This window comes from Scardinius erythrophthalmus (assembly GCF_964197995.2).
Source record: "Scardinius erythrophthalmus genome assembly, chromosome: 4".
NCBI lineage: Eukaryota > Metazoa > Chordata > Actinopteri > Cypriniformes > Leuciscidae > Scardinius > Scardinius erythrophthalmus.
The window spans coordinates 14897662-14912660 of record NC_138224.1 but is presented as its reverse complement, the minus strand read 5'-3'; the positions used below and the strand labels follow the sequence as shown (position 1 = coordinate 14912660).

The window sequence follows — 14999 nt, the reverse complement described above, 5'->3', positions numbered from 1 at the left end:
GTTGATGAACGAGATGGTGTTTGTGTAGGCTTGGCATTCATCATTGTAATAGGAAACACGTTCTGGGGATAGTTCCATGATTGTATTTAGGTTTATCCAAATTACAGTACATTAGATTCTTTTTAGGCTTCAGTAACATCACTATTTCAATTGATGAAAAGCTTTTATTGAGATTATGGGCCCTATCTTGCACCCAGCGCAATTGACTTTGTACAGCGACGCATGTATCATTCCTATTTTGCACCCGCGCAAAGTGGACTTTTCCCTCCACAGACGCACGTCGGTAAACTTAGAAATGAACTTGCGCTCCCTGGGCGGTTCAGCGCAAAGAGGAGGCGTGTTCCGGCGCTAACGTTCCTTCATGCTATTTTGCAGGTTTAGAAAACAATTGCGCCACTAACCAGGAAAAAATAGTTTAAAGTCAGTGGCGCGTTGCGCATGTTATTCATATGCTATTTTAAGGGCGGATGCTTGGCCATAATCAATGTAGCGTGTGCACAACGCGCATACACTTTGATTCTCTCATCTACACAGAAGCAGCAAGTTTTCATTTTTGCAAATCATACATGATTAAGATAGATAGATAGATAAATAGATAGATAGATAGATAGATAGATAGATAGATAGATAGATAGATAGATAGATAGATAGATAGATAGATAGATAGATAGATAGATAGATAGATAGATAGATAGATAGATAGATAGATAGATAGATAGATAGATAGATAGACAATTTATTGTAAAAGCATACATCTAGCTTACACATTTACCCAAATTATCATACGCCTGTTTAACCAAAGCTAATTTGGGTGGGTTTCTCCATTTCAATGTAACTTCTCTCTTTTACGGCCCTGACGAGAGCGTTGCTCTCCTTGGCTGTGAACCGCTCCTGGCATGCGCCTGGCAAATTCGCCGTTATAATAGCAATCCACCATGGAAAAAGCGCGTCTGCTCTTAAAGGGAATGTGAGATGACGCTCTGATTGGTTTATTTCACGTTACGTCCAAACCACACCTATGAATAATGAAGCTACTTCAGACCAACCCCTTTTAGATTTGCGCCAGGCGTAAGAGTCATTTATCCCGCCGGGAAAATAGCAACAGCGCCCAAGACCCGCCCACAAAGTTACTTGCGCTTTGCGCTTGACACTTGCGTTTCAGATCATTAAAATAGGGCCCTATGTGTTTGTCTGAATTTTGTTAACAGTGGGTAATGTCCACATGTCAAATATTTTGTTCCTGGTTTCTGGTGTAAACTAACATTTCTTGTCTTTTTTATTATCCAGGCAAATCAATGTCATCTGATGACCATCAAAAGAGTAAGTTCATAGCAAATTTCTTAGCAGATAATAAAAAGAAAGGAAGCCATATCCACAAGTGTCCTGTTGATTTGCACAGACTATGATTAATTTTATTTGTTTTTACAAGATTTACATAATTATCCATTTATTTTTGTTCAGCCTGTTATTACATTTGCATATTATTGGGCCTTTGTAGTTTTGCTGTTATGTCCAGTGTAAAATATGGGTACAGCAGCAAAACCACTTGAGAACCACTGCACTATGATAACTGTGTACTGCATATCCAATATGTAAGATCTATGTATTTTTAAATGTATTATCTTCTTTCATGAAGTCTTCTCTGACAGTTCCTGCTTTCCCTCTTAGCAGGTGGAGGAGTGAAACCATCTTGTTTTATTCACAAAACCACCCGGATTGTTGGGGGAATGCAGGTGCAGCGAGCAGAGGATGGAAGCTGGGTGGTCAGCATTCAAAAAAGGTACACATTTTCTATTTGATCTGTATAAAGTATTATTTTAATCTAATTCAGTAATTTAGAACAAATATGCAGATAAATCTGTGGTAGATAAATAGTCAGTACACTGAAAAAAGTAGTAATAAAGTAGTAATAAAGTAGTAAAAATAAGTCATTTAGATGGTAACATCTAAATTAACTGGTTTTATTCAAATAAAAAATATTATATACCATCAATGAACTTAAATACATTAATTTATACCAACACAGCTGATTTGTATGGGTTAAATCAGGTAAAAAAGAACTCTTTAAGGTGACAATTGCAGGTTACTATGGAAGCTTGTTTCCGCCACAAAATAAAATAAAAAAAAAGATAATCGCGACTTTTTATCTCACAATTGCGAGTTTACATCTCGCAATTCTGACTTCATTTCTCAGAATTGGGAGATATAAAGTCAGAATTGCGTGAAATAAAGTCAGAATTCTGAGATATAAAGTCAGAATTGCGAGATATAAAGTCACAATTGCGTGTTATAAAGTCAGAATTCTGACTTTTTTTCTCGCAATTGCGACTTTATATCACGCAATTCTGACTTTATATCTCAGAATTCTGACTTTATATCACGCAATTCTGACTTAATAACACATAATTGAGAGTTTATATCTCGCAATTCTGACATCTTTTCTCAGAATTGTGAGATATAAAGTGGGGAAAAAAGACAGACTTTTTTTTTTTTTACCTTAAAATAGTTTATATCTCACAATTCTGACTTTATAACACGCAATTGCGACTTTATATCATGCAATTCTGACTTTATATCTCCCAATTGCGTGATATAAAGTCAGAATTCTGAGATATAAAGTCAGAATTGCATGATATAAAGTCGCAATTGCGAGAAAAAAGTCAGAATTCTGACTTTATAACACGCAATTCTGACTTTATTTCACGCAATTCTGACTTTATATCTCGCAATTCTGACTTTAAAACACGCAATTCTGACTTTATTTCACGCAATTCTGACTTTATATCTCGCAATTCTGAGAAATAAAGTCATAATTGCGAGATGTAAACTCGCAATTGTGAGATAAAAAGTCGCAATTATCTTTTATTTTTTTTTATTTTGTGGCGGAAACAAGCTTCCATAGGTTACAGCCTTTTACAATGTGCAATATTGCAGTGTAATTTAAGTTTGAATGAGAATCAGCACAGCTTATAAAAAAAAATGCAATTTTCTTAAATATGCTTATTTGTATTGTAAATGCAAAATTTTTGTTTAAAGTCTGGGCGGTAAAAGGTTTACCACATTTGCAACTTATTTGAAACACTGAAATATTCTTTTCTTTTCTTTTTTTCCTCTTCTTTTTTTTTAAAAAAAATGCCATTATGATTTAGAATATTTGGCTAATAGAATGGATTAAAAATCAGAAAAAATGTAACCTAACATAACGTGTATACTATACTATACTGTAACCTGACATAACGTGTATAGCATGAGGGATGGTAATTCCTGTAGCTCTAACGGCACATTCTGATTGGTTGTCCTCCCACAGGGACAGACACTGGTGTGGAGGTTCACTCATCAGAGAGGATTGGGTTCTGACTGATCAGCAGTGCTTCTCCACCTGGTAATCCATCTCAACTCCTCTAATAACCACTCTCTCTTGTCAATGCAAACCACATTTGAGTTTTCCTCCTTCTTGAGCGTGCAAGATTCTAGCCCGTCCCGGCCTTGTGTTCCCATCTGTCAGTTGATGTTTTCTACGAGACGTGCGGGTCCAGAGTTTCCGGTTTAGGAGAGAGTAGTGACAGATCCGCTCGGACTGTGACTGATGGTTCTCTGCTCTTGTCAGCGGTGCATCTGTTTAGACTCGGCGTTCGGCTGCGTGATATATGCCTGTGGATCTGCTTCAGTGACACTTGAGTGAAAACCTGCTGGCTCTGTTTAGTTTGAGGGAGGGAAAAGGGACAGAAGGAGAACAGGAGTGAGCGTGTCTGGCTTTTAGATCATCTCCACATTCCCCCAGATCCGCTCCCTGGTGGTTTCAGCTATCTTGTGCTTTGCATGAAGACACAGAACCGGGCTGGACGCTCCTCGAACTGACCTCTGCGCCTTGATCAGAACTGGAGATGAGCTTACCAGGAACGCTCGGCAACATACATATCTCATGCTTGTAGAAAGACTGCTCTGCTACGTCTGCAATCCAGATTATATATTTCCAGAAGGCTAAAAAAGACTTATCACCGTTCTACTCGGATACTTTAGTTGCATACTTTAGTTGCCATGAAACTTCTGTTTTTGACATATATGCTTGTTTGTTCCTCAGTGTTCCTGACCTCTCGGAGTACACCGTGCAGGTGGGGCTTCTTCATCTCAACGCGTCCGCCGACACGCAGGATCTCCGGATCGCACATGTGGTCTGCGGGCCCGAGGGATCCAACTTGGCCCTGCTCAAACTCACTACGTAAGTGCATTTATCCATCTGCCCATTCATCTTCTCATCCATCCATCCATCCTTATGGTAACTCATAGTCTTATGCCCAGGCCTGCCCCTCTCTCTGAGCATGTGCGAACTGTGCAGCTTCCTGTCGCCGGGTGTGCTGTTGCAGAAGGCACTCACTGCCTCATGTATGGCTGGGGAGACACTAAAGGTACTATTCTGTTCTATTCCATTCTTTTCTATACAGCAACATTGTTTAATTATTGGTTTCAAGTTTGTTTTGGGGTTTGGAAACATTAAAAATGCCTTTATAAATAATTATGACATGTTCTTCTGGTTGTTATATGCAAAATAACTGAGTCTGAGGACTGAGGAAATGATTAAGATTCAAGGTGCAATGCTTCATTGTTAATTATTTTTTGCTGATTCCATTCTATTCAACTCTATTTTATTGTACTGTGGTAAATTCTATTCTATTTGCACTTTGCCGAACTCAAAACTGTCCTAATAGGGCTTTCAAAATGAATATATGAATATGTGAATTTTTTCACATGCATTAAATTTTGATACCGGTAACTATATATATATATAATATAATTATTAATATTACTATTCAGCACTAGTTAGAAGGAAAAAGGAAGGAAAAAACAAACAAATATATTTATTACACATAAATAGTATATATATATATATATATATATATATATATATATATATACTATATATGTGTAATATATATATATACATATATATATATATATATTGTACATACATACATACATACATACATACATACATACATACATATATACATATATATACACTATTTATGTGTAATAAATATATTTGTTTGTTTTTTCCTTCCTTTTTCCTTCTAACTAGTGCTGAATAGAAATATTAATTTTATGATTTTAAATAAAATTATATAATGGTAATACTTTAATTTAGGGTCCAATTCTGACTATTAACTAGTTGCTTATTATTGCATGCATATTACTAGGATATTGGCAGTTTATTAGTACTTATAAAGCACATATTAATGCATTATTCTGAATAACCATGTTCTACAATACCTAAACTTAACAACTACCTTACTGACTATTAATAAGCAGTAATTAGGAGTTTTTTTAGGCAAAAGTCGTAGTTAATATTTAAGTAATAGTGAGCTGGACCCTAATCTAAAGTCTGACCATCATTATTTAAATATTTTCCACCCAAGAATTTGCTTTATTAAAATGGTTTAAATGGTATATAATGGTTAAAATTTTATTTGGTATTTGGTATTTATTTCAAAACACAGCTCTAGAATGCATTCAGATGGTCTTAATAATCACAATGACTTATCACAATGATCTTTTATTCGTGTTTGTATCTTGTGGACAAAGAACAAGACACACAAATAAATATTTAATGTGACTCAGCATCATTAAAATACACACTTGAACAAACTAAACATTCGGAGCTCATATTTAACCCATTTTTCCAAACTTCCGATATTTACATAAGGCTAAATAAAGGAAGCTAATTGAACTTGCATGCAAACTTTCCAGACCATTACATTTCTATTAAAACTGACCCTTTGACCTCTCTTTTAGGCACGGGACATGAGGGCAGTCTGAAAATGGTGGGGCTTCCAATTGTCAGCAACAAGAGGTGTTCCCAAAGCCACAAAGGTATTCTGCCAATCACAGAGACCAAAATCTGTGCTGGAGGCAAGAGAGACCAGGGTGTTTGTGAGGTACGAGTCAGATCCTGATCTTTGAGGAGAATTGTTTCAGAGGATGGTGTTTATTCTATGATTGTGACCTCTAATCTTCTCTATTTACCTCTTACAGAAAGACTACGGTGGCCCATTGGTGTGCCAGGAAGGAGAAAGCAAGGTCATAGTGGGTGTGAGCATCAACGGTCGTGGGTGCGCCGTCGCCAGGCGTCCTGCTGTCTTCGTCAACGTGGCCTTCTACTCTGAATGGATCCGCAAAGTCTTCAAATACTATTCGGACATGGAAATAAGTTACTAGACTGTTATATTTTCCAGTGTGGGGATAATATACTCATGGCGCGTTATGGTTTTTAGCATCTACAACGTGAAGACCATGGTTGCTGTACGATTGGTGTACAAAAAACTTGGAGGCCAGAGTTTGGTTTGGGGTTTTTAAAAAATAAAATGAAAACCACTGGTACGGAAAAAAGGTGCAAGACAAGAATATCTGATGTTCTCGCAAACAAACTGCAAAAATCACACATCAGACTTTTTTTTTTTTTTTTAACCAACAAATGGAGGAAATTACAACTTTTGAACTTTTTTTTGGTAGGAGATTGTTGTGGCTGGTGAGTTAACTCAAAAATCAAGGACAGATGGATAAATGAGGAAATAAAAGCAATTAGAAGAAACTGTGGTGTTCATCCATATGAACATGTTTGTCTCAGACCAGAGCAGATGTTCTAAATGTCATTCCCTGGAGATACTTGAAGATGTCCCTACGTTTTCAGACAGGACGGAGTTTTTGTTTTCACTGGGGTGCATTTTTCCAGGTGGTATCACTTGTGCACAAACTGAATTTTCCTCAATGTAAATTTTTTTTAAAGGCATTTCAGGTGCAACTTAGGAGGACGAAGTTCCGTATCACAGTTTCCAATACACCATTTTCAACATCAACCACTTCACAAATCAGATTTGGAGCGGCAGTCTGCACCGTCGCCGGTTTTCATGCCCGAATGGGATGTTATCACACATTTCCAGAAGGGTTCACTGACATTCTAATGTTTCGCACCTTGCCTTACTCCAGTTTGGAGCGTTCTGTGGCCCCTTTGGGGCCGTTTCATGTACTGCACTCCAAAGAGTGTGCGAATGTCACTCTGTGCATCCGTAGGTCTTATAGATCTGAAATTACAAACATCTGAAGGTCTTTCCTTTCACATGGTGTAATATATCTGTCGAAATTTTATACGCAGTTCGCAGAGTATTTATTTATGTCTTTTATAGATGGACCGAAGTCATGGCATTTCATCCTCCAGAAGTGTTTATTGTGTTTAATCTGGCGTGTAGATTTGAAACATAACATTTGTAAACAAAACAAAAGGACGATATGTCTTTAAAGGAAAATATTGGGTCATAACAGGACGTTTCGACTCAAAGACGGCTCCCCGAAGGTTTATAAGCCGCACATGTGTCCATGTGGAGGGTCTTTTAAGTCCAAATTTAGCCAAGAGTGCAAAGATACTTAATCAAACTGCAGTACTGAACAGTAACGCAGTCGAGAACAGGCAGGGTAATGTTTAGCATGTTTTTAATACGAAAATGTGTTTTATTGTAAATAATATGCTCGCTATGTATATAAGGTGCCTGTGTTTTGACATTTTATCAATTTTCACTCTTTATATTGTCAACACTTCGGATTTGTGATTTCCTCTTTGCGCTGCTGCCATCAGTGGTCTTAATATTGAATATCTAGGCTGCTGTTGTTTTTAACACTATTTTTATGACTTTTTGTATTTCCAACTTTTAAAATGTAAGTAAATACACATGTGACCTTTTTTTGTTTTATTAAAACTTTTTAAAAAGTTATTTTTGGTCATTTGCAATATTTCAGTTTCTATTAAACAGTGTTGTTATTGTTAACTAAAACTATTAAAAATCATATATTTTTTTAATTAAATGTATCCGGCAACTTAACATAACATAGCACATAACAAGGTTACTAAATGTAAACTAAATTTAAAATGAAAACATATCAATTCAAATTCAAAATATTAATAAATACTATAATAGTGTGTAAATAATACTAGCTCTGCTGTTAAATTGAAAAAAGTCTGATCATTAATATGCTAATGTACACTCACCTAAAGGATTATTAGGAACACCATACTAATACTGTGTTTGACCCCCTTTCGCCTTCAGAACTGCCTTAATTCTATGTGGCATTGATTCAACAAGGTGCTGAAAGCATTCTTTAGAAATGTTGGCCCATATTGATAGGATAGCATCTTGCAGTTGATGGAGATTTATGGGATGCACATCCAGGGCACGAAGCTCCCGTTCCACCACATCCCAAAGATGCTCTATTGGGTTGAGATCTGGTGACTGTGGGGGCCATTTTAGTACAGTGAACTCATTGTCATGTTCAAGAAACCAATTTGAAATGATTCGAGCTTTGTGACATGGTGCATTATCCTGCTGGAAGTAGCCATCAGAGGATGGGTACATGGTGGTCATAAAGGGATGGACATGGTCAGAAACAATGCTCAGGTAGGCCGTGGCATTTAAACGATGCCCAATTGGCACTAAGGGGCCTAAAGTGTGCCAAGAAAACATCCCCCACACCATTACACCACCACCACCAGCCTGCACAGTGGTAACAAGGCATGATGGATCCATGTTCTCATTCTGTTTACGCCAAATTCTGACTCTACCATCTGAATGTCTCAACAAAAATCGAGACTCATCAGACCAGGCAACATTTTTCCAGTCTTCAACTGTCCAATTTTGGTGAGCTCGTGCAAATTGTAGCCTCTTTTTCCTATTTGTAGTGGAGTTGAGTGGTACCCGGTGGGGTCTTCTGCTGTTGTAGCCCATCCGCCTCAAGGTTGTGCGTGTTGTGGCTTCACAAATGCTTTGCTGCATACCTCGGTTGTAACGAGTGGTTATTTCAGTCAAAGTTGCTCTTCTATCAGCTTGAATCAGTCGGCCCATTCTCCTCTGACCTCTAGCATCAACAAGGCATTTTCGCCCACAGGACTGCCGCATACTGGATGTTTTTCCCTTTTCACACCATTCTTTGTAAACCCTAGAAAAGGTTGTGCGTGAAAATCCCAGTAACTGAGCAGATTGTGAAATACTCAGACCGGCCCGTCTGGCACCAACAACCATGCCACGCTCAAAATTGCTTAAATCACCTTTCTTTCCCATTCTGACATTCAGTTTGGAGTTCAGGAGATTGTCTTGACCAGGACCACACCCCTAAATGCATTGAAGCAACTGCCATGTGATTGGTTGATTAGATAATTGCATTAATGAGAAATTGAACAGGTGTTCCTAATAATCCTTTAGGTGAGTGTATGAGACCAATGGCCTGATGGTTTCCATTCACTCAAGTCTGATGTTTCGTCCCATCGAACGTGTGTCAGTTCGCTTTCAGCAGGTTGTGTGTTCAGGCGACCCATAGCTGATGAATACAACCCCCTCTTATGGGCGATAGAAAAGGATGTGTGAGAAGAAGGTCAAGCAGACCAAAGCCAATAGTTTCCAGTTTCCTCCAGTGCACTTAAATCAGCAGGGGTCAAAGGTCAGAGTTCAAACTGTTGAAAAGCTAACTGAATTTAGAAAGCAGTTACTTCAGTCAAACGGGAGCAGGCAGACAGTATGTTGAAGCAATCATGGATGAGAGTCAGGAGAGCTCTCATGAATAAGCCGTTTCAGATCAGTGATGGATTTTTACCGCCATATGAGGTTAAACTAATACACTTGATTCAATTAATCCAGCGGAGGCTGATTATTGTTGAGTCAGATGTGTTAGTTCAAGGCTGGAACAAATTATGCTGTCGTGGGATCCCAGAGGACAAGAGTTGAAAACCACTGGAACAGACACGAGACGTCTGATCTTCTATAGGACTCCAATGTCCAGTAAAACACAGAGGTTTTGTGTTTAAATCAAGAGAAAACCACATTTAAACCCCAAACTCTCTCTGAGAGTAATCATTTGAAGTCATTTTTCTGCTTCAGTGCTTTGTTAACTGCTCGTGTAATGGCTCTCTTCGATCTTTTTTATTTTATTTTTGAGCATCTTGCTCGTACGGAGTGGTGCATATTTTCTTTATAGACTTTCCTAATGCATGTAGAAAGAGTTTATGTGTTTGATCTTTCGAATGTGGAAAATAAACACTAACAATTTTAGATTCATGGCATTTATATTAGAAATAAGCCTGTGAGTTTGACCTCTGCGTGTTTGTCAGAGTAGCCCATACTCCCTGTTAGCGCTTGAAGCATTCTGGTTTGTGTCCAAGTGTTGATCTCGTTCACTCACCGTGTAGAAGTATGCGAGTCCAGTCCAAAGCTCACAGGAGAGATTTTTTACCAGACGAACCTGTGCTGACAGAGGTGGTCTGAGAGAGAGAGAGAGAGAGACAGAGAGAGAGAGAGAGAGAGAGAGAGAGAGAGAGAGAGAGAGAGAGAGAGAGAGAGAGAGAGAGAGAGAGAGAGCGTACTATACACTGATCAGCCACAACATTAAAACCACCTGCCTAATATAGAGCAGATCCCACTCATGCTGTTACAGCTCTGTTGCATTGATGCATGGACTCCACAAGACCTCTGAATGTGTTCTGTTGGATCTGACACCAAGACATTAGCAGCAGATTCTTTGAGTCCTGCAGGTTGCCTCCATGGATTGGATTTGTTGGTCCAGCACATCCCATAGATGCTCAGTCAGATTGAGATCTGGGGAAATTGGAGGCCAACACCTTGAACTCTGTGTCATGTTCCTCAAACTATCCCTTTGCAGTGTGGAAGGGTGCATTATCCTACTGAAAGAGGCCACTGCCATCAGGGAACACCATTGCTATGAAGGGTTGTACATGGTCTGCAACAATCTTAAGGTAGGTGGTACTTGTTAAAGGACACAAGGTTTCCCAGCAGAACTTTACCCCAGAACCTGACTCCGGTTCACCGGTTGTCCTTCCTTGCACCACTTTTGGTTGGTATAACCAACCCTTGACCTTCCTTGCTGTTTTGGAGATGTTCTGACACAGTCTTCTAGCCATCATTATTTGACCTGAATAGCAGGGCCCTTGGTGCATGTGCTGCGAGATGACCACTAGGACTTTTATTTTACATTGTGTATATGTTTAAAAAACACCCATTTGCTCATTTGTTTAGCATTCAATTTTGTTATTAAATGTTTCTATGCCGCAAAATTCTTAATTAGCAGTTTGTCTTATTTTTCAACTAAAGTTTTTATAAATCCTTGAAACAAAAACAATAAATTTCAGATAATGTTTTCAAAGACTTCAGATATTTTCACTAGTAAGTTAAAAATGTGTATTAAATAAACAAAAATTATACAAAATCTTGTTTTAAAGATACATTGTAAAATGTAGACAAATAAAAGTTTTGATTTAAAGACAAGTCTTAAAATCTTGTGTTGCTTATAATTTGATTCATTTTATTTTAAGAATATTTCGTTTTTTAACAATAAGACAATAAGTTTAAAAAAAAGTGTTTTGTGTATCTCTTTATTGTTTATTCCCGATTTGACAGAAACAATCTTTAGGCGGACAATAAGTGAGACAGTTTCCAGTCCATGTAATTTTTAAAGCACTTCACTATTTCATTTTATTCTCACTTAAAACATACAATCAAAATATCAAAAACATAATTTGTTTTTTATTAGTCTAAAAAACTGTCCAGACCAAATGCCACTTTTTCTTTCCTTTGCTGCCCTCTACTGTCCACAGTATTGGACTTGGAATGCCATCTTGGAATTCAAAACCTTGAAACATTCAGCCCAATCAGAGATTGATAAGAAACCCACTGTGAGCGATTAGCCATTAAGATACTTTCATCTGTGTTTAAGGGAACCAATCGGTAATCTGATTCCATGTTGCCATGTTGGTGACATGATGGCATCAGACTCTCTGTGCGATCCAATGGACATGTTGACATTGCAGTTGAGTTCAAATGAGCCCATGGTGAAGTGTTTTTGTCTCTGTGATGGGCCAATGGAAAAGTGGATTGTGTGTGATGAGCCAAGTAACCGTCCAATGAGCTGGCAGAGGTCGCTGGCAGAGAAATCAAAGCATCCCTACTTCTCAGAAACCCGGCGCTAGTTACACCTGAGAAAGAGACATCATTTATAATGCAGACTATGTGATTCTACATTGAAAACAAGACATCAGCACTTACCCAGTGATCCACAGTCACTACGGTCTTCCCTTCGCTCCCTCCTCATCCTCGCTCTGCGATTGGAAAACCAAACCTTCAGATGGAAGGTCAAGATCAGGTCAAACATCTAACACAAGCCCCTTTAAATATATGTATGCCAACTCTGAAATGTTTATTTATGAGAGAAAAAGCATTTGTTAATTGAAACTAAGAATCTGAATTGCCTTTATGGTTTCTTGTGGAAGGTTTGTCTCCTCAGACAGCTTTTCTCTGGTCAGCAGGTCAGGATAAAGCCCACGAGTGAACTCTGAATGGCCAGAAATCAGAAGGGGAGATGTTGCAATGTCAGTATAATAGCTCACAGATGGCTCTGAGCAGACAGTGAGAGATTGAAGTGACTGAAAGTGAATCACCTTTCTCTAACCTCTCACTCTGATTTGGTGTGAAAGCTGTTCTGTTGCGAGGAGAGATGCCTCGCAGGGTTGTGTCCGTTTGTTGCCGAATTGTCTGAGCGGTTGTGTGTAAACTCCTGTGCTCATCCACTTCTGGGTGAAAGGAAGTGAACGGAGAAGGTTAGTAGACATATTTGTTTCAAGACCAATGGGATGAATGCATGTGAGACATTTTAGATGGGAAACTTAATCATCTTTATCATTATGGGCATAAACATAAGTCCATCTAACCTAAACTGTGAAGTATAAGTAAAACAATAAAGTCTTCTTTTTGGTCCAAAATCCAAAATTTGGTGGTTGATTTGGTGGTTTTTTTTCACTATACCATTAAAAAATTTGGGGTCAGTACGATTTTTTTTTTTTTTTAAGAAATGTATACTTTTATTAAGAAATAATGTATTAAAATGATCAAAAATGACAGTAAAGACATTTATAATGTTGTAAAATTTTCACTTTCAAACAAATGCTGTTCTTTAGAAATTTATATTCATCAAAGAATCCTGAAAAATAACATGTATATTGGTTTCCACAAAACAATTAAGCAGCACCACTGTTTTAATCATTGATAATAATAAAAAAAGTTTATTAGGCTTCAAATCCGCATATAAGAATGATTTCTGAAGGATCGTGTGATTTTAAAGACTGGAGTAATGGCTGCTAAAATTGGGCTTTATTTATTAGGAATAAATTACATTTTTAAATATATCAAAATAGAAAACTTTTATTTTAAATTGTAATAATATTTCACAATATTACTATTTTTACTGTATTTTTTAATCAAATAAGTGCAGCCTTGGTGAGCATCTTTTAAAAACATTTTAAAAAATCTTCATTTTTTGAATGATGCTATAATATCAGAAGACAGACATCAGTAACAGGTTAAAATGGCATTGTGCCATTTGGAAACAGATAGACAATCAGATGACATTTTAAAACTACAACAGTGACAAATGTCTCGCTTCACCCGTGTTCACCCTAGTATTTGAATTATGAATGAAATAGATTACCTGTGTAAATGTGTTTGACACTTGGATATGCACTGCCCATCATGTCCACATCTAGATGAATCTTCTTAAGAATCCGGTTTATGGATGACACCTGATGGACATCATTGATTCGTTGAGTCATATTTCCCCCCAAAAGGTTCTTTATAGTAGAAAATGGCTCTTCGAGTTATTTTAAGAACTGTTCGCCAAAAAGTTCTTTGGGGAACCAGAAAAAAAAGGTTCTTCACCGCGAAAACCTCATTTGGAACCTTTATTTTTTTATTTCTATGCAGACATTGACCTTCAAAACTACACGGAAAACCTCTATAAGTGTTGTAACCTACACTGGGGACTGTATCTCCTCTGCAGACTCGATCCGTCGCCAGTTTTTGTCGGATCTCCCAGGCGAACAGTGTGGGGTTCTGCCGCTTGTGCTGCGCTATGATGGAAATGACGTCAGGAGTCAGGAGTCTGGGTCTGCTGCCTCCCGTTGCTTTGGGACCAATGGCCCCTGTGCGCTGAAACCTGCCCAAAATCTTACTAACGCAGCCGTTGGAGACCTGACAGAGCACAGGGTTACTCCAGCTTGTATATATTCACATAAACACATGGTAAAGGTGAGAATTTGACTCAATACCTTGAGTATTTTGGAGATCTCACACGGTCTCACGCCCTCGGTCGCGAGCTCAACCATCAATCTCCGTTTACAGACGGGCAGAGGACGACCGTTCAGAAACACACCGCCCAGCTGATTCACACTCCCTTCTTCTCCTGACACATATATCCATACATAAAGCTTCATTACTGGGAGGTTTGCGCATTTATAATGCAGTGGAATTCCTTCCATAGCTGAACAACTTGAAAAGTTAATGTTAGAGTTTAGGTAGGGTTCTGCTTTAATGAGAACCATCAGAGATGCTTTGCCACTCATGGACAATCAGCACGCGTCTAGTTTTCTGCGCCTTTGCGGAATAAATGTGGCTATATGTAGCTTAAAGAGTTTCATAATTATTATCCATTTAATTTTGTGCTCCATATAGGCTGTTGGAGTTCTCAGAGTTTCAAATCAATTTCTTCATCCGTAAAAGTCACTCAAAGTGGCAGAAAAGGTTAAATGAACATCATGTTATTACGTTGGCACAACTGATTTTACTCAGTTACTCAGGAGTTGAAAATCTTTGGAATAACTGTAACGATTAAATGCCGACCTTCATTTCCCAGAACAGAGTTTGCGCTGCACATCCCCAATGGGCACCTATAGCCTTGCCAAAAATATAAAATAAAAATAAAAATAATACAAATTATATTTGAGGAATCATTTAATGCTTTAAATTAGCCTGAAATCTAAAAGTGAAATCTGAGTGAAAGGGTAATAATTTTCTTACAGTGAAGACGGTCTTTTTCTGTGCTGTTCTTCTCGAAGGAGATGCGTCCTTGCGCGTGGACCCGTCACTGCCTCCGCGCGCGACTTCTTATATAGCTAACCTACT

General features: G+C 38.0%; 2 protein-coding genes across 2 annotated transcripts in view; one reads left to right on the top strand and one right to left on the bottom strand.

Annotated features, from left to right (window-relative positions):
* The window catches only part of hgfa (hepatocyte growth factor a), a 24497-nt gene extending 16738 nt beyond the window's left edge, over positions 1–7759 (top strand). Inside the window, exons 12-18 of the mRNA XM_081362726.1 lie at positions 1288–1320; positions 1669–1780; positions 3308–3382; positions 4082–4219; positions 4300–4406; positions 5791–5933; positions 6031–7759. Coding sequence (XP_081218852.1) covers positions 1288–1320; positions 1669–1780; positions 3308–3382; positions 4082–4219; positions 4300–4406; positions 5791–5933; positions 6031–6213 — 791 coding nt within the window. The 3' untranslated portion in view covers positions 6214–7759. The remainder of the gene's footprint in view (positions 1–1287; positions 1321–1668; positions 1781–3307; positions 3383–4081; positions 4220–4299; positions 4407–5790; positions 5934–6030) is intronic.
* A 2777-nt stretch (positions 7760–10536) lies between these two features.
* Positions 10537–14330, bottom strand: pax4 (paired box 4; the record flags this gene model as incomplete). Its single annotated transcript, XM_081362648.1, is given in 8 exon segments — positions 10537–10628; positions 12093–12165; positions 12296–12378; positions 12485–12616; positions 13531–13621; positions 13854–14069; positions 14147–14305; positions 14307–14330. Coding segments are annotated over 8 exon segments (870 nt in total).
* Between the last annotated feature and the right edge of the window lie 669 nt (positions 14331–14999).